Below are 26,315 nucleotides of genomic sequence, written 5' to 3' on the forward strand. Positions count from 1 at the left end.
TTGCATGTTGCAACACTTTAGTTGTCCATTGATTGCTTTCTCATATGTGCCTTGACCGTGGGCCTTCAGCAGACCGAGTAACCCCTTGCCCCTTGCTGGAGCCAGCGACCTTGGGTTCAAGCTGGTGAGCTTTTCCTCAAATCAGATGAGCCTGCACTCAAGCAGGCAACCTCGGGGTCTGGAACCCGGGTCCTCTGTATCCCAGTCCGATACTCTATCCACTGCGCCACCGCCTGGTCAGGCGGAAAATATTTGATTTTTGATCTATTACCATTCCTTCTCCCTCTGAGCAGCATTTGAAGAGTAAATCCAAGAGTTGAAATTGTATCTTTACTGATTTTTGTGTGCCCCCTACCTTCTGGGGAATCTGGCATACAGCGAGTACCTAAGAAATGTGTTGAATTCAGTGAGTGATCTGTATCTACCATACCAACGGTTATCCATTCAGGAGTTGGGATTTTATCAAAGAAATGAAAAATAGCTAAAGCAAATTCATGCATCTGCCTCGACTGAGAAGTGAGAGAGGTTCTGGTTCACAATTACATTGAACAGAACCACGAGCCCAGCGGGAAGCAAGACATTTATCTCCACAGTCAAATTAATTATTACAAATCCAGGTTGGAAACTTCCTACACATTATGGGGGTAGGGGGACTTCTCAGACTTCTTCAGAAAATAGTTAGAGGTGGGTGTTGCTATTATCTGTCTTCCATTAGGAATATGACTGAGGAGGTGGCCGGGACTGCAGTAATGACAAAGGTAGAGGCTGATCTTGGCCACATTAGAGAGACTAATGCACATGCAGGTGCTTAAAAGTTTTACTTCGGGTGGTACTACGAACTGAAATGTGTCCTCCCCTTCAAAACTCATGTTGAAGGCCTAACCCTCAATGCCATTATATCTGGAGAAAGGGCCTTTAAAGAGGTAATTAAGGTCAAATGAGGTCATATGGCTAGGTCCTAATCCTACAAGGCTGGTGGTGTCCTTATAAGAAGAGGAAGAGACACGAGGGACGTGTCTGCACAGAGAAAAGGACATGTGAGGACACGAGGAGAAGGAGGCTTTCTGTAAACCAAGGAAGCAGGAACATCAATCCTGCTGGCACTTTGACCTTGGACTCCCAGCCTCTGGACTCTGAGAAGACCGATTTCTGTTTAAGCCACTCTGTGGTATTTTGTTATGGCAACCGTAGCAAACTAACCAAGGCAAACGAAACATTCATGTAAACATGCTCCCTTATAAAGGCTTATTCTTTTAATGAAGTAAGTGAAACATGGAAAATAACAGAATATGTAAGGTCTACCGGAAAGTTCTGTCTGTTTCTGTCACAACAAGTTTCGACACGTAAGCACATGTTTATTTGGCGCATGTGTGCCTCTCTATTTTTATCACTTAATGTATACATACTGACGTAGCAAATTAACTAAAACAAAGTTGATTCACATTAGTCTTATGTGTGAAGCAATAGTGTACCTATGGCTACTGATAAAGTTCATTTACGCCACTATAATTTTTACGAATTTCAACAAGGAAGAAATGCTACAGAAGCATGTCTGTCACATCCACCATATTCCCTGGACTTAGCACCCTCCAACTATCACTTGTTTTTGTCCTTACAAAATTTTTTGAAGGGCAAAAAATTCAAAAATGAAGAAGATATCAAACAAGCAGTAGTTCAATTTTTCGCATCAAAAGATAAAACATTTTTCAAAAATGGGATATACAAATTGCCCTCATGCTGGCAAGAAATCATTAATAATGGCAGTTATATTATTTAATAAAGTTTATTGACGGTAAGAAAAATTTGTATTTTGTTTTATTCCAAAAACGGACAGAACTTTCCGGTAGACCATATAAAAACACCCACTTACCTATCACTTAGATTTTAACAAATGTGGGAATCTCGTATTTGCTGCCGTTTTCTCAATACTTTTGTTTGGTGTAGGGATCTAGCACACTTCTGGTTGGACTGATTTCTGGGAATCTGATGTTTTGTTGCTGCTGTAAATGGTAACTTTTAAAATATTTTTCTAATATTCCTGGTATATAAACCTTACAAAGTTCACTTATTAATTCTAATAGTTATCAGTAGATTCTTCTGAATTATCTACATGCATAGTTATGTCTTCTGTAAATAGTGAGTTTTCTTTCTTGCTTTCTGACCCATATACCTCTTTCCTGCCTTTACTGCACTGGGTAGGCTCCACGGTACAGCACTGAACAAGGCCAATGAAAACAGACATCCTTGTTAGGTAACGGATCTCAGAGGGAGTGCATGGAAGCCAGAATAATGGCCCCCAAGGAGATCCATGGCCTAATCTCCAGAATTTATGAATATGTTACATGGCAAAGGGCTATTAAAGCTGAAGGTGGAATTAAGGTTGCATATCAGGTCCTGGCTGGGTAGCTCGGTTGGTTAGAGTGTCATCCTGATACCCAAAGGTATCGGGTTTGATCCCCGGACAGGGCACATACAGGAACAGATCAATGTTCCTGTCTCTCTCTCTCTCTCTCTCTCTCTCCTTTCCTCTTTCTCTAAAACCAATAAATAAAGTAAAAAAAAAATGTTTTTAAAAAAGTTTGCCTATCAGCAAGGCCTTTATATAGGAAGATGATCCTAGATTCCCTGAATGAATCCAACATAGTCACTAGGGTCCTTAAAAGTAGAAGAGGAAAAAGATGAAAGGATTAAGCCGCACAGATGGTCAGTTGCAGAAGAGTCACGGGGATGTAAAGTACAGCATAAGGGACAGTGTCAGTAATATTGTCATAACTATATGTGGTGCGGGTGGGTATTAGTATATTGGGTGATCACTTTATAAAGTGATATAAATGTGTAATCACTGGGCTGTACAACTGAAACTAAGATAATGTTGTACACCAACTGTAATTGAAAAGTAAAAAATTATTTTAAAAAAAGGTATAAGAGGGAGGCAGACATGTGGGTCTTAGAGTGATCCGATGAGACAAGGATTCAACCCACAGCAGCGGCTTTGACGACGGAGGCACAGGGCTACAAGCCAGGGACTGCGAGGCCTCCAGAAACCACGGAGGGCAAGAGAACCTTCTTCCTCAGAATCTGGAAAGGACACCCCGACTTCGGCCAGGTGAGACCTGTATCAGATTGCTCACCTGCACAACTGTTAAGATAGTCAATCCGTATTGTGTTAAACTACTAGTGTGTGGTAATTTACTACAGAAAGCTTCAGAATTTCCAACACTGTGATGTTTGCTATCGGGTTTCTGTGGGTATTTTGTGTTTGCTCTTGCGTTTTATTTCCCCTTCTTGCTTGCCTATCTCACTTCTGAACTCTTCCAATTTTGATGTTATGTTGTTCTTAGCTTCTATCATTTCTTAAATTCCTTCAGCATTTTAAAAAACATTATTCTGTTTCCCTGGGATAGCTTCATTTTCTGTGGGTGTGTTAAACAGATGGTTATCCTGTTATTTTTTAGAGCATATTGTTAGATGTGGTTCATGTTTAAGTGAAGTGGGTTTTCCTACATTTTCGAAAACTCCTGTGCAGGAGGTTGAGGTGAGCCAGGACAGCTGCCCAGTGCTGTGGTTCTGGGGTTCTCTCTTCTGTATCCACAGTGTTAGTTAACTGCTCGTTTCTGTGCGCCTTTGGCACTCTGACTTCTGTCTCATTGGTCCCTGATGGAGAGTCTGAACCTCCTCGCCCTTACCCCCAGCGCCCGCCCCTTGTCAGCGTGTGTTCTACAGCCCGTATTTCGCCTGGTGCAGCCTATGTGCTCACTGGCTGCTTCTGAGAACCCCGAAGAACAGGTTGCCTGAGCACGCTCAGACCTTTCTGAAGGCTCCTTTTACCACTTGATAACTAATTACTACTGAACAGTCCCCTCTCAATTTTGATTGACTGTGGTTTTTGGATCCACTGGCTGAGCTTGCCACCACTACCGTGGTCTCCTCCAGCTGGGGCTGAGGACACGTGACAGACTCTGGGTTCTCTGGCTCTTACAAACATCACAGCTCTCCCTGACTTCCTCTGCTTGCTCCTCCAACTGCTGTTCCTATGTGATGGTGCTGCTATGGATGGTTTTAGTCCAAACTGCGCAGATTCTGGGATTCACAGGGTTGGCCCATCACCTAATTTTAGTGACGACGGTGTCACTGTGTGTTTCTTTTGCTATAGGCTAGCTCCATGGGGGTTTGGGAAGATGAAAAACTACCCACTGCTGCTGCCAGCCTGTCTCCGATAATTGATGTTTTCTTTTAAAATGATTTGTTTTTCAATTTACATTATAATGCCCAGGATAGGACAGACTATGCTTTAGTAATGAATAAATTCGACATTTTCGTGACTAAACACGAACATTTATTTCTTGTTCGTGTCACAGTCCAATGAAGTCAGCAGGATCCCCTTCCAAAGCAGTGACTCACGGGCCCTGGCCGCTTCCATTCTGCAAACTGCTTGTTTGTAATCAAACAGGAAGACAGGCGAGTGTGTTCAGTCATGACCGCTGACGGTGAGGGCAGTGAGTTACTGCCAGGACTGGAAGTCACATCGATCTTCCCCACCTCTCACTGGCTAGAATTCAGTCACATGGCCCCAAACTAACTCTAAGATAGGATTGAAAACAGAGCAAACTGAGACTTTCTGCCCCAACTCTGAACAGGTGCCCAAGCAACCCTGGCAAGAAGGCAGACTATCAAACACACGGCACTGCCTGGCTCTTCACAGACCCGTAAAGGACTCAAGATGTAAGCTGATCAAAGAACATGTCACCATCATTTTTAAATAAAGTTTTAATTCCATTAGTATGGTATTTTAAATTATTTTTTTAAATGTGAATAAAATTGTTTTCAAGTCTGCAAAATACCATGTTTCCATGGTCTTCAATTGCTAACAAATTAGGGGAGAATAAAGAAGCATATCATTAAATAAAATTAAAATGTCTCCAATGATAAAGGTTCCAGTTAAATATAACTTTTAGAATTATTAAGAATTAAACTATACCATTAAGATCTAAAGTTCAAAAATGGTAGTTTGGCATGATTTATAAACATAAATGTCTTCACAAACTTTCTAAATATTCAATATACATGCTTTAGAAGAAATCTAGACTTAAGACAATGATTTTTATTACCTTTAGTCTACCATTGACACTATAAATATACTCCCTAAAAAATTAACACAATATTTAAATAAGAATTAAATTCATAAACATTTACAAAATATAACCAATGAACTCTGACTTGTAATCACATCTTAAATATTTCACCTTAACTTTTCTGGCCTGGTCAGACCATTAAAAAGTATTTCCACACTATTTTAATTTTAAGATATAAAACAGTAGCAATTTACCATGGTTTCCATTATAAAAATTAATATAGCAACTCTCACAATACTGAAAAAACCTGTTTTTTGAAAGCAGTACCCACCTCCACACGCTTAGTTCTTTCAGAACGAACGTTTTCAAAGGCACAGTTCAGTGACGAGCACTTATCTAAAGACAGTAGCCTGAGCTTTGCGTTTCCAGTTTTCCATCATCTCACCGTGGAGATGACACAGGGTCGGAGGTAGCAGGGCACTTCTACGGGGACAGCCGTCTTCTCACTCGTCACACCCGTGAGATCGAGAGACAGGAGTGAAGGAAGGGAGAACTGCAGACCTGTCCTCCACCCTAACTTAACCTTCGGGAATACTTTACACGAAGTACTTAATTCAAAAACACCACGAGACAGAAAGCGGAAATAGGGCCAGCAGCACATGCGGCCCGGTTTGGTCCGAGCGGCGGTACTGTTTGTTTGGAGCCCGGAGAAGAGAGTGAAATGTCTGCTTCTTTGGAATCACGTCTTCACTTTGGGTTCATCTTAATTTAAATCACTTGGTGAGTTAAAAGTGCTACCAATTCCCAGGATGCCAGACATACTGATATTCAGACTCAAATATAAATAATGCTACCGTTACTCTGTCATGTCCACTTTAATTAGGGCTGATATTCTAAATGTGACTGTAATTATAACAACACTGGGAATTTCAAGTACCTTAAAATGCTGCTGTTATTTTTAAGAGTTTATGTCCTAAGATCCCAAAATGTAATATAATGTGCACTTTGAGGTATGGTTTACTTTTCAGGGAAGTTTTAAACTAACCAAAGTATTAAATCGAACAAGATTAATTCTCTGGAATACTACCTGATTATGTAATTGATCCTGTGCAAGGAACAAAAAGAAATTTTTAATGCTATTGTAGAATTTCAAAAACATTAAGGATTTACCTTAATTTTATATAATCCTCCTCAAATCTCAGTTTAGTGTTTCTATTTTCTATTTTTTTATAAAGGAAATATCTTTAATTTTTTTTTCTCACAGTAACAAAATAATTCACCAAAAATATTCTGAAGCAAAAAAAAAAAAGTCATCAATTACTTAACCAAGGTATAATTTTCTGGTCCCTCAAAATGGTCCCTTTAGGGGTACTTATTCAAGTTCTAAAACAGCAGCGTTTTACATTAAGGCAGCATTGCTTACTCTGACCTGCTTTTCTATGAACTAATCTATTAGAGCTCTTAAAAGCAGTTTCACACTCAAAGGCCTTTTATAATGTAAGAAGATTAACATGAACACTTTTTCTTCATGTTATAAAGGATATAAAAAGTTATTCTATTGGACGTCAAAGTCTATCTGGAATTCTACAGTCATTTTAGAATGTGTAAACCTTTTACACATCAACAACATCAAGTACAGTTTTTCTACAAAAATACAATATAGGAGATATATGACTTTTTCCCTGAAATAGAAATTTAATATTTGGACAAAAAACTGTAAACGTTTGATTACATTCAAAATATAACCTTTTAAAAACTTATATTATTTGAGGTTTTGGCAACCAGAACGCTTGACAGCAGATGTATATTGCTGGAATGTAAAATGAACACGTTTTACATTGACACCACCACCAGACCGTTTGTTTCTCCCCATCCGCTACCAGGAGGAGAAGAAGGGCTTCCGGCAGTGGAAGGTCTGGGTGAAGGAGCTGTTGAGGTGCACCACGCAGCCCTGCGCTCTCCCCCGGCTCTGCTCCACCACCACACAGGGCATCTGCACCAGCTGCAGGGGACTCTTCCCGTCCCGCAGGGCCTGGGTGAGATTTAAGATCTGAGAAAAGAAGAGAGCTTTTCACCAGTTCAGAAAAGATAAAAATCCTTCAGTTCACTGACATTAGTTTAGCCATTTATTCATAATTACAATTTCTATTTTATCCATTTATGCCCAATAGATTGTGATGAGGAGTAGCTGCTATAAATATATATTACGTGGCTGTACATATATTTATACATACACACATATATACACACAAGTGCACAAAATTAGAATTAAATAACTTTTGCCAACTGGTACCTCTAAAACATTCAGTAATGTACCTGTGTCCAGGAGAAGTGAAACCAGAGACTGAATAACAAATGGTTCCACATACTCCATTTGACATAGACCCTAAACAAATACTGGTCTACACAGTCTGGATTTAGCTAAATAACCATTCAACAAATACACTTATTTCAAGCAAACTACACACTCAGTTGTTTTAGTGCAGGGGATACAACATAGAAAAAAGCAAACTCAATCCCAGCCTTTACGGAGGTCACATTTTAGTGGGGGGGGGGGAGGGGAAGTACACATTATGAATAAGTAAACGACACCAGGACTTAGAAGGCAGAGAGAAGCATGACTCAGGCAAGTGGGTTACAGAGTTCGGGAGAGTAGCCAGTGAAAATATTTAAGAGCTAACTCTTAAATAGGAAATAAAAAATATATTGCATTCCATGTTTACATACTCTTGGAATTGCTACTTGAACATAAAAATATGGTTATGAAACTCAATACATAGCTTACAGACTATCCTACTCTGTTCAGATAAAATTTTAATAATTCATTTTCTTTCGTCCCTGAATAATCCTTTGTTATGTACTTTAGCAATAAGGATGTCTCCTTTAAGTATTTAGAAATACCTAATACACGGTCCTGGCCGGACAGTTCAGTTGGTTACAGCATCATCCCAAAGAGCTGCCAGTTCGATCCCCAGTCAGAGCACAGACAAACAAATCAATATTTCTGTCTCTCTCTCTTTCACCCTCCCTTTCTCTCATGCTAAAATCAATAAATAAAAATTTAAAAAAAGAAACATCGAATATATGGATGATATGCACTTTACTGGTTCATTAAAGACTATCTAATAGTGATAAGGATAAAGATTTCAACACAAAGCCATACTAATAAATACCCTTAATAATACTTTAAGTATTATAAACTAGATGGTTTAGATTTTAGAAGATTTAAAGTATTTAACTCAGCAGGGAATCATTTCTAACAACAGTTATTCATTGCACTTATGTTTTAGGATCCCTTTTAAGTTCTTCCCTAACATCTTCTAGGTAGCTATATTTGAATAACAAGACAAAAAAGAATTTATGAAATTCTTAAGCACAGCATTCTTCACCATGAAAATAAAATGTGGGCACCCGCATGGCTAAGGGATTAAATGGTCTGGTTGGTTCCCTCTACTGCTGTTAAAAATTCTGTTCCAGAAATGTTAGTCTAAACACACTAATTCAAGTAACATCTAATATTTTCCTGACTCTAGAAACAATACATAGTTGTACAGATTCTGGAAAAGAGAAAGATATGCAGGAAAAAAAGTGATTCTACAAGAGTAACAGTTTTCAAATATACACTAACAGCAAAAATTATTGTATTCTGAAAGTATCCTAATGTAAATATTCCTTGAGAGTTGAGAAGACGAGTGACAATCTTCCACTTATTAATTAAAGAAACATTTACTGAGCATGCACCATGTTGAGGAGAAGACTCCTCAGGAAAAGAACTGTGTGAGCCTTAAAGAACCCACATTCTATAAACAGCCACATGAACAAATAATAGGAGTTGTGTGGTAAACACTTCAACAACAGCAGGTGTATGCCCTGACTTTAAATATGGGCCCCTTCCCTACATAGCACCATTTTTTCATTTCTCAAAGAATAAGCAAATCTGTTATGTTTCCCCCATGAGAACTCAGCAGAAGCCAGGGAGTCACAGCCAACCTGCAGCACGCACGTGTTACTACATGTTTAAATCAGAGATTATTTTCAGAAATAGACTAAACATTGTAGGCAAGAAGAAACACTTCAGAATTCTCCGTTTATGCCACATTTGATAACTTGATAGGGATATGATAGTTATGTCAAGGGCAGATGGTATAAATGTACAGATTTCTTTCCTTTTGACAAGTTAATTCACTGCTCCTTACCTTTTAGTAGGCATAAGAATTACTGTATTACCTCCACAAGGTCAGATATAGTCTACCTTATGGTTGATTTTAAGCCATTTTTAAAAAATAATGTGCCTGATATGCTGATTTTAAGATCCTATTTCTGAGTAAAATGTGACACCAGTGACTCCTAGAGAGTGCTGTGGAAATCAGAGCTCCCTGGGTGGCAGGTCAGAGCTGGAGCGGCAAGGAAGGCGTGCTCCAGGGGGAGGGGAAGGGGGGAAGGGGGAGGGGGAGGGGGAAGGGGGAGGGGGAAGGGGGAGGGGGAGGGGGAGGCACCTGAGGCCCGGACAAGGGCACCACTGGGAAAGGAAAACGGAAGGCTGAGCACTGTGGTGGCCAGGCTTGGGGGAGGCTGCAAGTGACGAGAGGGTCAGGCAGGCGGAGGGCTGGAGGCAGACTGGGAAGGGTCTTTGTTGCCTGCTCGAAGCCGGCCCGGAGCTTGTGAGCACTGATGAATCACAGAAGTTTTCCATCACAGAGGATGGATCAGGTTTGCTCTGAGAGATTGTCTGGTCCAGTGGGGAAGAGAGAGGCCCCGGGCAGAGGCGGTACCTAATGCTGCAGATCCACCAGGCTGAGAGACCCCTTATTTCACAGGTGTGACTTAACCCATTGGAGCCAAGTTTCCTCCGTGTGAGACACAGATAACTATGAGGATAAAGGTAACAAACATAAAAATATCTAGCAAAGGGTCAAATAGTCAGGAGATACTCAAGTGTTAAGTTCATTCTCTTTAACATCAATTATTATTGAATCTGCACAGGCGCGTGGTTTACAAATCACTGAATACAAGTTCACTACGTGCTCATAAAGCCATTTTCTTTTATTATTTCTGCCTTTTTTTTATTAGATCATGTGTAAAATATATTTCACATTGCTTATAAATATTTTCTGAGGTCTAGTGTTCCAAACTGGCACAGAAAGAAAGAGAAATGATTGTTCTTATTGAACTTCATCTTGACCTACTGCTATTTAATATAAATGCAAAACATGGTTTATCTTTAAATTTCATAAACATTACTATCCCAGATTTTAAAAGAAATGCCTTCATACTACAGTAGTTTCAAGTTCCATTCCATATCTTTATGTGAAGAATTAGAGCGTGTCGCTGATAATGTGTCTAAAACTAAAGACTTACTATAAACCAGGGCAAAAGACGTGGCTGCACAAAGCTCAGATCATGAAGTTAATTGGCAAAACTGGGGAGAAGAGGGACTTAAGGGATAATTGGAAACGATGGAAGTGACACTCATATTTTGACTCAGTTAAGGAACCAGCTAAATAATGATTCTGTTGTTTGGAATACAGGTTACTGGTATTTGATTTTGTTGTCTGTTTTGTAATGATTTACTTTGGAATATAAAACACTACCTGCTTTTTCACATCAGATTTTTAAAAATACTGTTAAAAACTAGAAAGCTACATAATCATGTACATGGTCAGGGTACCCTACTCTTTCTGGCTATCAGAAAGTTCAAAACCAAATTTTTAAAAAATTAATAAAATTAAATTAGAACATATAAATTAGGTATTATTTTATTTTTTTTCTTTCCCCAGATCTTGATCCTGTAATCTTTCTACTTTATAATGTACATGTGTATAGTACTTTAACTCCTTTGTGAATGAGGAAGGATATAAATAAATAAAGGTAAAATATCAGACAGATATTTTGTAATAGCCCTCCCTTAGTACCGGAATATCTCCATGTCTTTCCAGATAAACAGTTTTTAATTTAAATTCCTCATGTACTAATTTTGATTAATAATTGAAGCTTACAAAATTATTTACAGCTTTTATGCTGAAAAATTATCCCTATGAGAAAGATATCTATTTGGGACATGACAATGCCAGAAGATGGAGCATATTGATTGGTTTATTTGTTTCAAGCGGTCAAATTAGGGCATAATTATCAATGCCTAAAAATTTAATTCAAAGATAGCTGGGATGGTAACACTGCAACATAATCACAATCACTGATCATCTAAGCCCTTCATTCATGCCTGAATTACGGAAAACCAACCCCAAGAAGCCTGCTGGCTCTAGACCCCTCCTCCACAGAGTAAACCTGCACGCACTGTCCAGCCTAACCCTCCACAGCGGTTCTTAATCTTTGTTGGGACAGGGATCCTTTTTGCTGACTCAGATATCCTAGTGCCTCTCCCCCATGCCCCAAACACACTTACAAATGGTATCTAGTGCACAGTTCAGGGGCTTCAGAGAAGAAACCGGGGTGACATCTCCTCCAAAGACACGAGTCTCACCAAACCCCTTTAAATGGGAAATCTCTAACTGTCCCAGTCCCTTCCGTGTGGAATCTATACTCTGGCACTCAGAGCCCTTCATGATCTTCCCCTTACTATTTAAAACTTAGGACCCAGCAAGCACGACATCCATACAATGGAGCAGAGATGGGCACGCCCACAACCGCCCCTTCCTTGAGCTCCCTCAGAAGAGGAACTGGGTTTGCTCACTGCTTTACCTCAATGACCAGAACAATTTCTGGCACTAGTTGTGACAATAAATATTTGCTGAATAAAAGATTGTCTAATTTAATCATATTTATTTGTTAAAGTTATATAATAGTGCCAAATCTAGACTTGTCTTTTTTGCAACAGGGATGCAGCAAACAGCTACCTTAAATAAACGTATATTTTAGGAAGAAAAAGTTCATTAGTAAGTCACTAAAAGACAGTGTTTACAGTATTATTTATTTTCTTGTCAAGTCTTCCTTTGGCATCTAAATACTTTTAATAGAGTGGAAGAACGAGGTGTCATCTGCAGGCCAGCCCAGCCTGTGGGTCCACCCCTGCAGCCCTCAGACCTCCACTTACAGGAGGTGAGAAGGGGTGAGAGGACCGAGTCACAGTTAGTACTTTTACGCTCCAATCAGTGCTCAACCTTAGTGACATGATCATTTACTGACTGCTCTTGCAGAGGTGAAAATGTTCTATGAGACAAATAATGAACAGGCAACAGCACATCTAAGCAAGTAGGGGAAAAGTGAGTCACTTGGTACAACAAATAATAAGACAATAGAGGAAAGATACTATTGAAGTCAACTTCATTTCTAATCACCTGAGCTATTTTGATACAGCATAAAGACAGTATCCAGAATTGCATCTTTGAGTTACAATGGAGAAAGAGGTTGATTCCTAGTTCAGAGAGCTTTTTTTTCTTAGTAAGAACATAAAAGGGTGACCTACCTGACCTCTCATCACAGACATCTGACTTTCAAAGGTGCCTCTGTCAAATCTCTTGTCAATCTATCACAGAAAGGAAAACGTCATTATAATTTCAAAAATCAAGGTCTTAGAAACAAATACTTCAAAACAAACTCTTTCAATTTAGCACATGAGGTCATTAGAAAGCTTTCCTAACTGATAAAATAACATGAAACAGTATTTTTACCTGAAGTATTTTTGTACACCCCTAGAATGATAACAGTTTATTTATATTCCAACTTGTTTCAGAAAAGATTTAAAAATGACACTCCAGCCAATGAGTTTAGGCTTTTTTGAGAGACGGAAATTATAGGTCACCAAACATTTGTTATAATTTTTAGAGCCATTTTATAAATATTCAACTTTTGAAGAATACACTGTCTCAAGTTTTAGGTCTCACTTCAAAGAATACTCATAGTAAGTGTAACTTCACAAATTTATGTTCCTGTAGAGTAAAACTGCTAATTCCTTTCTGTTATGTTAAGTTCTACTGCAAGAATGATAACAGCAGCAGTAAATTACAAATGAGCCCTACTGAGAAAATCTCTTCTAAGGTTTCATTTTCTGTAATAATTGAAACTAAAAATTTACCTTAAAAAGTTCGTAAAGATCTTCACATAAATCTTGCACAAAGTTCATGTCAGAAATATATGGTAGAATCAAGTTTCTTGTTTCTTCAGAAAAAGAAACTTTTGCTTGAGGAAGCCAGGCCCAGTGAAATGGATCTAACAGAAAAAGGTGTATTAATCACCTTTAAATTAAAAGAGTTTATTTTGCCGGACATTTATCCGACTTCTTTTCCTGTAATTCCCCGGTTCTCAAAAAACAAACAAACAAAAACAGATGGGAGAAAGAAATTAACAGAGAACAATTATACTTTTTTATCTAAATTTTTCAGATTCCAAGTTTGGATGTTCAATTCAGATGGCAAAACACAATACTGTATTAACTGAATTAGGTTTCTTTAGGTTTTAAAGAATAAGAGTTTTGATAATGAGTCTATTTCAAACAGCCCTATATAAAACATATATCTGAATCTCTGGTTCCTAAGTTTGGAAATTAAGAGATAGCTATAATTTGTTCACAATCACAGATCAAAAACATCTTGGCTGAGGTCTCCCTGCCTGTCCTTCCAGTCACAAATCATCAGGAATTGTGCGCGCGCACACACACACACACACTCTTCTAAAATTTTAAATCATCAGTAGGTAAATAGGTGAGCGGTTTTAAGGGATAAAAGACTCATCACCCCAGGCTAACTGTAGTTCTCTTCCAAGAGGACCAATATCCACATAGTGCCCAAACTAGAAAGAGTTGTAAAAGCTGTAAAGTAATGGAACCTTATAGAGAGAGTGCATATTCGTTTTCCTGCATGAAAGTATATGGCTTATGACGCGCTCACTGACAGAAGTACTGTGGGTTCATCAGACGAGAACCTCCAGCTTTAATGGCGCCTACCATTCAGAGAGCCCTAAGGAAGAGATCTGCCTGCAGTCATTCCTTCTTACTTTTATCTGTCTTTGGACACTGTGCTAAGTACACAGTCCATTCCAAAGGAAGCTTTTCTGCTGCCCACATCTCCCTGAAGTTATACCCAACTTCCTTTTTACCTTTCCCCAATCAATTACATAAGAAAAGCCCTTCTTCTGATGCCTGCCTCTACTTCCAATCCCTATCCCTCAACTTGACTATCACTGTCTCCCCCAAGAGCACATAAGAGTCTCCCCACAGGCCCACGTGCAATCCTCATCGATTCAATGTCCTGGTGTCACAGAGCTCGGTTTTCTATCATCTCCTTCTGTGAAATTCTCTACTGGCCTTTGGAGAAACTCTCCAAGTTTCCCTTCTGTCTCTGCTGGCTTTTTCCTCCTTCAGCGCCACCCCCCCACCCCCCAGAGTTTATCTCACTCCTCTTTCACTCGTTCACTAATCGTTCATGAAACACTGAGTACGATGCACCTTGAATTATCCTAGGATGGCACTGGTTCACCATGCTGTCCTTGGGTGACACAACCACGGATTCCAATACCAAGGTGATAGTTTCAAAACCATATTCTCAGTATCATTTCCTCTTTCAAGTTCAAGACCATCAATCCCTAACTGGGTGTTTGGTAAAATTTCTCAGATGTAATATAGGTACCTTAAAATTAACATTTTTTTAAGTGAGGAGTGTGATTTATTAACTCTCTGTACCTGAGGATCTGAGTACCAATTATAAAACAAACAAATCATTTCAAAAATTAAATAGAAATAGAAAATAAATACATTTAAAAATCCTAACACTTTTAGGACTGAAACAAATATCAACTCAACTAACAATGAGACATCAGTTACAGTAACAAATTAGCAAATATTTAAAATACACTGCTCACAAAAATTAGGGGATTCAAAATTAACCTTTTTAAAGTACAATTTGCATCAGATTCCAGATCACTGGAGGGAAAATAAATGGAACAAGACATCTCTAGTCAGTTCAATAAAAATAGGAAAGGAAAAGAATAATTGGAATTTATGGTAAATAGAAATAAAAAGATGGCAGTATAAGTTCAAACATATCAGTAGTTTATTAAACAAACTATAGAGTTCACTGTACCTATTAAAAGAATCTCAGGCTAAGTTAAGAAAAAAGTCAAGAATGTGATTTGACTAACAACTAACAAGCTTTTGTTAGTAGACAGATAAAGAAATTTATGCCCAAACATATTCTTTTCAAGTGCAGTCCTTCAAACTGGCCATATATCAGAGTGTATAGAAGTTACTAACAAATTTCAAAAAGCAGATTTCACACCGTCGTGTTCATAGGTCACAAAGCAATTAAACTTAAACGTTTAATTAATCAATATTTTAAAATCAATGGATCTAGAAATTTTACAGTCAAACAAAATGTGTCTAAATGACTTCTGTCAAAAAGCAAATCTGAAGGTCTGACTATAGAGCAGACTACTAGAGAGAGCAGCGAGCCCAGTCTATGGTTCAGCCAACACGGTCCTAGGGAAAACAGGGGGAAGAACATACAGGATGAGCGGAGAAGAAAATAATGATGATGGAAAACATAAACCAATGAAAAGAAAAAGTAAATATACTGAAAACCTGATCAATAAAAGGCCAATTAGCTGAAAAACAGAAAGAGATATAAAGAGGCCAATGTTTTATAATAGACAAATCTTTGGCACCTCCAATAGAGAAAAAAGGATACTAACAAGTAATAGAAATTTAAAAGAGGCATAGTAATAGATACAGAGATTACTTTTAAATTTATTACACATATTTCAAACATACAAAAATAAAAAAAACTAGTACTATGAACTCCTATATTTTGAATAACCTAATTCAATTATTCCCAAATTTTTACAAAACTGGTTTAATCTATCACTGCTTTCTCTCCAAATACTTCAAGGCAAATTTCAGACATTTCATTTCACCCCTAAATACTTAATATACAAAGAGGAAATTTTCTTGTTTATAAGAGAATTCTATAAAAATCTTTATACCCATACATCTACAACTCAAGATATGGACAATTTGAAGAAAAATAAAAATGTCTAAAAGTGGCTTCAGAAGACACAGAAATCAGACCTTGGCACACAACCCAAACCAGTTGAGACTGGTCAGGCAGCTAAAGCGCCACTTTCTGACAGGGGGGAGGTAAGACCCAAACTGTTTTGTCAGTGAATATTACCCAAAATATTAAAATAAAGCTCTACCAAAATATTAAATAGATAACTCCCATGTTTCATATACATTTAAACTTGGAAAGCTACCACACTTACTTTGCAAGGCACAAGCCAAAAACTCAAGAGCAGACACAGCTACCTGAAGATAAGCGAATACACAGCGAGGCCCACGTGGTACTGAGTGCCGAGAGAAGAGTCCTAACGAATGAACTCTACCCGGGTTTTCTTCTGCTACTTTAATAACCATACAGTTTGTTCCCTTCCATTTCTGGAAAAGGGGTAATTACAGAACCTACAGGAGGCTCTAAATACTCACATGCTCTCCATTCATCAGGGTGTTTGAAAGGAAATGCTAGACCGTTATCAATGGCAGCTACTTTAATAAGTGGTTCTTTATCATCAATGCAGTTTGCTTCCTAAAAAGGAGAAAAATGGTCTGATAATAAAAAAGTATATAAATATTTTTAACAGATAAAGTATTTACAGTAATTGTTGAGGGTAAAAGACGTTTTATCTGAAGAGCCTATAAAAATTAAAAAATAAGTTCCCAGAAAGTACAAATTCACAGTTGAAGGGCAGAGACTGTTTTCAAAATCAGTAAGAACTTGCCTGACTGGTGGTGGCTCAGTGGACGGAGCATCAACCTGAGCTGCTGGAGACCCAGATTTGAAACCCCAGGGTCTCAGGCTTGAGCGCAAGCCCACCAGCTTGAGTGCAGGTTGCTGGCTTGAGCATGGGATTATCGACATGATCCCAGGGTCACTGGCTTAAGCCCAGATGTCACTGGCTTGAGCAAGGGGTTACTGGCTCAGCTGGAGCCTCCCAGTCAAGGCATGTATGAGAAGTAATCAATGAACAACTAAAGTGACACAACTACAAGTTGATGCTTCTCATCTGTGTGTGTGTGGGGGTGGGGGTGGGGGTGTGTGTGTATAGGCAGTTACCATTATTAAGCAGTCTAGATAAAATAATAAAAGGTAAAATCAATAATCTTTAAATTAAAAGCACATGAGTTGATAAAAAAGCTGTGGTATATTTATACCATGGAATACTACTCAGCTATAAAAAAGCAGGAAGTCTTACTTGTTGTGACAGCGTGGATGTATCTGAGGAGTTTATGTTAAGTGAAATGAGCCAGCCAGAGAAAGACAATACCATATGTGGACTCTAATGAGCAAAATAAACTAACCAGCAAAACAGAAACAGACTATGTCATAGATACCCAGAACAGACTGACAGCTGGCAGAGGGTGGGGGACTAGAGGGCCGTGTAAAAAAGTGAATGAATTAAGCAAAAAACAAACAAACAAACCAAAACCCTCACTGACACACACTATAGTGATTATCAGAGGGAAAAGGGGTTGGGGGAGGTAGAAGGTTAAGGGGTGTAAATGGAGATGGAAAGAGACTTGACTTGGGGTGGGGAACACACAATATAATGTACAGATTACTTATTATAGAATTGTACACCTGAAACCTATATCATTTTATTAATAAATGTCACCCCAATAGAGTAAACAAAAATAAAAATTAAAAATTAAAGTATTAGAATAAAGGTCTATATGATATATGCCAGGTTTATTTCTTTTAGTTTATATCAAATATCTCAATGAAAATGCACAAAATACTTAAGAGAAAAATAATTAAGTTTTCAGTAAAATCTAATTGCTCAAGATATACCAATAAAATATATTGATATTTAGTAACTACTATAAATATGTACATTCAAATCTGTATTTTAAACCCATTTCTGCTCTAACCGGCATTTATTTTTTATTTCTATCAAATTATTCTATTTAAAGCTTAATTGGGGTATGATCACACACAATAAACTTCACATGTTAAAGTGTACGCTTGATAAGCACTGACAGACGTGCAACCTGCACCCCAAAGTCCTGTGCGGGGCAGCCTCCGCCCGGCCCCAGGCCGTGAGTCTGCTGGTCGGCCCGCCCGGCCCCAGGCCGTGAGTCTGCTGGTCGGCCCGCCCGGCCCCAGGCCGTGAGTCTGCTGGTCGGCCCGCCGGGCCCCAGGCCGTGAGTCTGCTGGTCCGCCTGCCAGAGGGTCGTCTGCACTTGCAGGGCTTCCCTGGCTGGGGTCAGAGAGCACACCGCCTTGGGGTGCAGCTTCTCCCCCTGCTCCTCTCCCTCACAAGTCTGAGGCAGCCACATTGCTCCCTGTACTGAGTCTGCTCTGCTTCACTGCTAAGGACCATGAATAGGAAGTTTTAAATTGTTTTGACGAACATTGGAAAGTACACACTCACTAAAGTGATGCTGTTCCTTTAAGTGATGAGAACACACAGATTATATAATATTGGGAAAAAAAATTTTTTTAACTAGTTAAAACTTTCTCAAATGCATAGACTATTTTAAACTTAGTAAAACTTCTGAAAATATCTCATGTAAATATTTAAAATTTGAACTTGGGTAGTCAAAGTTGACAAAAATTGATCTAAAATCTCTGAATCCGATGTGTTATGGTCTATGCAGTCCATTATGTACATTAAACCTAACACTGAGCCATAAAAACCAGAAAGAAGTGAATTAGTAATATAAAAACATGACCAAAAATACCAGAAGCCTTCATTACATAAAAGCAAAATAAATCTGGTCATTCTACAAAAAGTTTCCAAACTCTATTAAAAGTACCAAGCTGGTATCATATTCTATTCCAATGCACCATAAAAAAATAAAGCTGCATAGAGACTTTTTAAACATAGAATTAAAAAAATGTAAACAGAGGAAGGAAAAAAAAGAGATGAGAAAAACAGAAAAAGGAGATAAAAACCAAGGATCAGAGTAAAGAAAATGATAAAATGATGGGGAGTTACTCAAAAGAAATCTTTTACAGGAACTGTGTATGTGTGTGTGTATAGCCTTCCAAATATATATATAGACATATATATAGTCTTTCAAATTTTCCTTACCTTAATTTCCTTTCCTGGTTTCTGCTTTTCATATTTGATTAACCAGTTATCATTTCCCCTGTCTTTTGAAATAACAACAAAAAAATATTACTTGGTTTTTTATGGATATCATAGCTTATTATCAAGGGGGAAAATCTAGTGACCTCCTGATTTTCAAGACTTCACTGGTTATCTGTGACATATGTTTATATATGAAAGGCTTCAATTTAACACATACAAGCTAAAAATATTCATAAATATTAGCTAACATTATTGAGCATTTATTCTGTAGAAGACATTGTTATAAATGCTTATCATGTATTAATTAATTTAATCCTCATAACCACTCTGAATAGTTCTTCACAGGTAGGCATTACTGTGAAGAACTATTCAATCAATGTATTAAAGTCAAGGATAATTTCTCTTCACCTTAGAAAGAAAAAGCACCTTACCCTGTTACCTGGCAAACATCTGGATAGGCTCCCACCTAATGTCTATATAGGAGTATTCTAGACTCTACACTAATTTTAACACTTAGTTTATTATGAATTAGTTTATTATGAATTTAATATGAAGACCATATTAAGTTAAAGATGGTAAATCTAGAAAACTATATAATGCTTGTTGAGAAACCAATATAAATAAGCAAATGTTTTGAACCTGTGGTTCTCAAACTTCAGAGCACAGCAAGATGACCCAGAGGATTTGTTAAAGTACACACTGCTGGCCCCAGATGCAGGCTCTGCTGCAGTAGGTCTGGGTGGGCTCCTGAAGACGCACAGGGAGCAAGCCCCCACGTAACACTGACCTTCACTGGCCAGGCACCGCATTTGGGCACACTGCTCCCTTCCAGCCCATAAAGAGTTGAGAGTTTAATGTATTTATACATTACCCTAAATTACCTACAGTCAAAATAAGCATTTAAAATCATTTACACAATCTGTTTTAATTATCCATACTATGCAGATAACATTTTAATAACTAGCTTTGTCCTGCTGCAAGAAACACCACCACCACTAGGGACAAGGACTGCACTCACTCAGGAGGGCAGAAGCCTGCTGTGCCTCACGATCTGTAGGCTCACCTCTGCCTGGAGGGTCAGCACCACCCCACTGTTTCCTCAGGCAGGGAGGGAAAAGTGGCCACAAGATTTCTGCATCAAAACTTTGCTTTTGCCTGACCTGTGGTGGCGCAATAGATAAAGCCTCGACCTGGAAATGCTGAGGTCGCCGGTTCGAAACCCTGGGCTTGCCTGGTCAAGGCACATATGGGAGTTGATGCTTCCAGCTCCTCCCCCCTTCTCTCTCTGTCTCTCTCTCTGTCTCTCTCTCCTTCTCTGTCTCTCTCTCTCCCCTCTCTAAAAATGAATAAAAAAAATAAAAAAAAAAACTTTGCTTTTGATTTCGATAACAACAGTTGAATACAGTTTAAAAACTAACAAGAGCTGAGTGTACAAATGAGAGAATTTCAATACCTGTATTTCTGATGATGTAATCCAAAATCACTAATCTTTCAAACTGTGACTGAAATTGTTTTCTAATATTTTCAGGCAAAGGGTCAGCTTCAAATTTCCTAAGCCAAAATTCAGCCTCTTTGTAACCATCAACAAATAACTGAAAGGAACCAATCTATAATTATAAGAACCATCGTTAGAAAAGAAAGTACAAAAACAAAGGGATTATTTTTAAAATTTCTCTGCAGTATCATCATAAAAATATATACGTATACACAATAAGAAAAACAGAAAAGTTAACACTAATTTAGATAAGCCACATTTATCAATATCAAGAACACTATTTTTATATACCAACTTTAAATAATCACATAAAGAATACATAGCAAATAAAAATGTTCAACCCTAGATTTTCAAGGGGCATAGCAGCTATTTTAGGATAAAAGGCAAAGCTATCACTAAAATTACTGGTTAACATTAAAAAAGTTATTAAAGGAAATACAAATTTATACTGCACATGACACACAGGTAATGGGTAACCTAGTTGGCCTCACAAATACAAGAAATCACCACAAAAAAAATCTACTTCTTATTCTTTCTTAATAATTTATATTCTTGTGGTTGGCATGAAATTTTAATGATTTCCTAAAGGTTTTCTCTAGAGTACTTATAATTAAGTTCTAGTAATCATAAATATGGAAATAATACCCATTTTTAGTCACACTTTATTTCAGCATATCCAAGGAGCAATAGGCCTTGTAAAAATTTTCCAACTCCTTGCTTTGACTACAATTTTAAAGACAAGTTAGGCTAACCATAAATTTCTACTCAAATTTTTTATCTAGATAAATGCACAGCTACTACAAAACAACAAAATCACAGATCAAATATATTAAAAAAAAAAAAGCCTAGAGCTTTTGCTAAAATACCTCTCCCATTACCCCTCCCACTATTACTTAGCTAGCTGCTCATCATCCCTTATTCTCCACCTGTGCTTTTAGCCATTCATTTATAAAGCGTTAGATGCAACCTCCTCTTGCAAACATTCCCTAGTCCCCCAAAATAGGTTAGGTATCCCTCGTCTATCCTCTCTGAGTTCGCTGCACTTAACTATCCTAACAACATTATCATATTGCACTGAGATTGCTTATTTACTATATAAGCTCTTTGAAGATAAAAACAAATTTCTTTCACTATTACATCCACAGCCCATCCACGAGGCCTAGCACATGGAGCTCAGGTAATAGGTGCTGAATCGCCCCCCAAATAGAGCTTATCTCAGTAACTTACCTTTGGAGGAAGTCCTATCCGATGAAATTTTCTGCCTACTTTTGGCACTTTCTCTAAAGCATACTTTTTGCCTCTAGCTTTTGCACGGTCAATTGCATTGTAGTTAAATGTCTCACTGACAAGCCAAACCACCTAGAAACATACCGTTTAGAAAAATGGTTATTAGAATTTGCATGATAGTATCTATATTCATATACTCCATGAAACTCACTCAAATACTGTAAATTAGCAAAGTTCAATCCTATGCTAAATGCCTCACAGAATCTCAAATAGAAAGGCTAAGGGGTTTTGCAGGCAGTTAAATGGCACATTTTTCTGAGAGAGGCAGTGAAAATTAGCCCGTGGAAGAAAGAACAGTCCTGAAATGTACAATGAGGAATGAATATTTTGAGGAAGACTTCAAGTATAAACGTATAAAGGACAAAAAGATAAAAAAAACAGTCTCCTGGGCACATTAGTTATCTCTGCCTTCAACAGAGTTTCTAGATCCCTGATCTGTACCAGCTTTCTAAAGCTCGTTCTTTTTCCTCTTTTTGTTAGCATCATCTTAGTTCACGTGTGCATGAGATACTCCCTTTGGTACTTTGTGGGTCTACACTGAAATCAAATTGTTAGTATCTCATGACTCTGGGTTACCAAAAAGGCAGTGCTCAACTTCGGGCTCTGCCATTAGAAACGTGTTCCCAGAGAAGTAGGCTGTAAATGAGAAGTCCACGCTTAACAACAAATTGTCCCTTACCCTGGTTTTCGGTACAATGCCCAGATGAAGCTTTTCGTCCACAAGGAAGGCAGCGGCCTCGGAAAGGTACCCCTGGTTGGGGATCAAGCAGCCTCTGCCGAAGCAGCACGGGCAGCAGACCTTGTGAAAGTATTTGGTCCATTTTGGGTTCAGGTGACCATAAGGCTCTTCTGACTTGGGTTTAAACACACCAATAATTTTCTATGGGGGGGAAAAAAAGTAGAAATTTTATTAGACTTTTAATATATAAAGGATAATAATCGATAAAGTTCATTCTGATAATTTTTTCATACTTTTTCCCATCTCAGACTTGGATAACCCTTAAATATTAAGGGATTTAGTTTCAATCCTATTTTTATATTCATTCTCATCCAACAGTCTAAAATCAATAATTCTTTGGGCTCGTGGTTTCCAAACTGTGCTCTGAGAAACCCTAGGGGAGGGCGGGGGGACAGGGGAGGTGGGGCGGGGCTCTAAGGCCTCATGCCACTTAGCCTGATGGACTTGGATGCCACCTGTTTTATATTATGGACTTCCCAGTTATTAAAGGGTTCCACTGATTTTAAAATATGTGAAAACTCCTGCTCTAGATCAAATAGTTACCATTGAATATCTGTTAAATATCTAAATTATATGTTTTATTGTCTACTTTCATGACTCGATGTACATTCTAAAAGGACAAGAACTCTCTTAAGACTGTATCCCACCTGACCAGGCAGTGGCGCAGTGGATAGAGCATCGGACTGGGATGCGGAGGGACCCAGGTTCAAAACCCTGAGGTCGCCAGCTTGAGCGCACCTAATCTGGTTTGAGCAAAGCTCACCAGCTTGAGCCCAAGATCGCTGGCTTGAGCAAGGGGTCACTTGGTCTGCTGTAGCCCCAGGGTCAGGGCACATATGAAAAAGCAATCAATGAACAATTAAGGGGCCTCAATGAAGAACTGATGTTTCTCATCTCTCTCCCTTCCTGTCTGTCTGTCCCTATCTGTCCCTCTCTCTGTCTTTGTCTCTGTCACACACACACACACACACACAAAAGGTACTGTATCTCAAGTACTCAGAATAGTACTTAACACACGCAAGCATTCAAGCATTTGTTAAATTAATAAAACCAATGACAAAACGAGTTCTCTGTACAAAGATAAAATGTAAATGTAATGACAGGACACAGTGAACACCTTTGTTGTCAGGTTCTCCTACCCTAATCTTTTTTCCATTTTGGGGTGTGTGTAGGGGGGGGAGACAGACAGATTCTCGCATGCGCCTGACCGGGATCCACCCGGCATGCCCATCAGGGGGCAATGCTCTGCCCATCTGGGGCGCTGCTCTGTTGCAACTGGAGCCATTCTAGTGCCTGAGGCGGAGGCCATGGAGCCATCCTCAGCGTCCGGGCAAACTTTTCTCCAATGGAGCCTTGGCTGCAGGAGGGGAAGAGAGACATAGAGAGAAAGGAGAGGGGGGAAGGGTGGAGAAGCAGATGGGCGTTCTCCTATGTGCCCTGGCTGGGTATCAAACCCAGGAGTTCCACATGCCGGGCCGATGCTCTACCGCTGAGCCAACCAGCCAGGGCCTCCAATTTTTTTATGAACCAATTTTAAATATATTTTCTCTCAAAATTTTTTCGCTCATGAACATCTATTAGTTTATAACCTTTACTACTGGTCTGATAAAATACATTCATATTAAATTTAGGGACTGAATTATCTTTAGACAAGAAATAAAAATCTTATTATAATGTTAAGTATATAATAGTTTTATAATGCAAAATGTCTGCAACACTAGTCAGAAAGTAAACAAGCGCATATCAAGAAATCAAACTCAGATTAAAGACTGAGATTGACATTACTTATATACTTATACCACAAAAAAGACTGTTTTAAAATATAACTTCAATCTTTAGAAGAAATATCTAATAAAATTATAATCTCTCTTCCTCCTGAAAAAGGAACTCACGGCTATGCATCATCCAGAAAGCTTTTACAAATGATAACATCGATATCTGAACAATTTTAGACTCAATGGAACAAAGTCCCATATCAGCTTCTCTTTTCTGCCCTAGAATTATACTTCGGTTCGCTTCCCTTTGTGACATCCCAGTGCCTTCAGACTTCCCTATTCCTAGGGTAGAATAAACCTTTAAAGAAATCAAGTAATTTGGGAACTAAATGAAACATTATTTGAAAGTTTAAACTTCTACTTGGCTAATACTGTTATAGACAACTGTAAGGTAAGCACTTATGATAAATTCAACAAATCTACAGCTGAAAGTGAGTATTCAATAAATGCTTGAAACCAAATATTAAAATAACAGAACAGTAAACTATGACTTCAAATGAATAGCTCTATTTCTAAATAGTAGTGCTTTAGTAAAAAACAAAACAAAACAAAAAAACAACTGACCTTTGTTTCTGAAAAGAGGGTGCAATCAGATTTATTAGGAAAATATCTTCAGAAACTCACAACGACTTCACATTTAAATTAGTGTTTTCCAAAATTTGTTACATATAGTAGGTCTATGAAATTCTCACCCTCTTAGGATCCTTCACAAAGTAACTTCCACTTGAACCCTGAGGTATTCTTTCTGGAAGAACTCCAAATTCTATGGCTTGCTCCGCTTTCAGTACGACATCGGCAAACTCGGGGTCATCCAAGAATGTATTCAGCTCTGAACAACCTACAGTCATTGCAGTAAGAAAGTCAGTGTTAATGCTGTACATGAAGAAGAAGAAAGAGCCGCTATGAAAACGTTCATGATATGAACCTATAACATTGGATCAGGTTAGTAGCCCTGGGACGTGAAAATGTAATCATGTATTATATGGGCCGCTTTGATCCTCCTTTTCCCCGCTACCCCCACTTTTCTTTAATTAGCTTCAAGTAATGACACATGGAACACAAGATTCCTATTTGTTGAAATAACCACAGTACTACTTCATATTACTTCGAATGCCTCTCTTCCAGTGATTTTGTTTTCCACTTGACCTAAGTCTCCAACTACACAGCCATACCTCAGATCTGTCAATACCAACACCTGCAATCTCTCCATCCTCTGAATTTCAAGCACCTTATATCTACCTAATTCATCTTCTAGCACCAAGCTCCAAAATTCTTCCATCCCACTAGGATCTATAAGCACTGATCTATCATGTTGTCACTAATCTTCACCTCCTTTGTGCCCTTATTTTCCTCCTTGGTCATCTTAAATTATAGTCATTCATCATATAATCCCTCTCTTTTTCACTCCCCTCATCATGGTCACCTGGAAAAATCCCAATCCTGGTTAAACTCATTGTCAGCTAACTATGCCTATGCTCAGACACCCAACCTTGACAAGCGAAGCACACAAAACACAATGCCCAAGAAGCATGATACATTTTGGTTATGGACTAAATGTTTGTCTCCCCTCAAAATAAGGTGGAGGTCTAATTCCCAATGTTATTATATTGGCAGACAGGTCTTTCAGAGATAATTATATTTAGATGAGGTCATAAAGATACAGCCTCCATAGGGAGATTAGCACTGAAGGCAAGCTCTCTCTCCCGTTCCCTCTGCATTGTGAGGATACAAAATGAGAAGGTGGCCATCTGCAAGCCAGGGAGAGTCCTCACCAAAACCTGACTATGCTGACTCACTATTCCTGGATTTCCCTGACTATGCTGACTCACTATTCCTGGACTTCCCGGACTCTAGAACTGAGAAATATACGTTGGTTAAGGCACTCAGTTTATGGTATTTTGTTATAT

At 38.5% G+C, this 26,315-nt stretch overlaps 1 protein-coding gene across 1 annotated transcript in view; it reads right to left on the bottom strand.

The window, feature by feature from the left end:
- Window positions 1-4,749: 4,749 nt before the first annotated feature.
- PI4K2B (phosphatidylinositol 4-kinase type 2 beta) overlaps window positions 4,750-26,315 on the bottom strand; it is a 30,308-nt gene continuing 8,742 nt past the window's right edge. The window contains exons 2-10 of the mRNA XM_066279493.1: window positions 25,101-25,246; window positions 22,574-22,774; window positions 21,835-21,966; window positions 20,566-20,719; window positions 19,113-19,174; window positions 16,504-16,603; window positions 13,105-13,238; window positions 12,496-12,555; window positions 4,750-7,122 (exon numbers count right to left, since the gene is read on the bottom strand). Coding sequence (XP_066135590.1) covers window positions 6,949-7,122; window positions 12,496-12,555; window positions 13,105-13,238; window positions 16,504-16,603; window positions 19,113-19,174; window positions 20,566-20,719; window positions 21,835-21,966; window positions 22,574-22,774; window positions 25,101-25,246 — 1,163 coding nt within the window. The 3' untranslated portion in view covers window positions 4,750-6,948. The remainder of the gene's footprint in view (window positions 7,123-12,495; window positions 12,556-13,104; window positions 13,239-16,503; window positions 16,604-19,112; window positions 19,175-20,565; window positions 20,720-21,834; window positions 21,967-22,573; window positions 22,775-25,100; window positions 25,247-26,315) is intronic.

The sequence above is a fragment of the Saccopteryx bilineata genome, chromosome 5 (genome assembly GCF_036850765.1).
Source record: "Saccopteryx bilineata isolate mSacBil1 chromosome 5, mSacBil1_pri_phased_curated, whole genome shotgun sequence".
NCBI lineage: Eukaryota > Metazoa > Chordata > Mammalia > Chiroptera > Emballonuridae > Saccopteryx > Saccopteryx bilineata.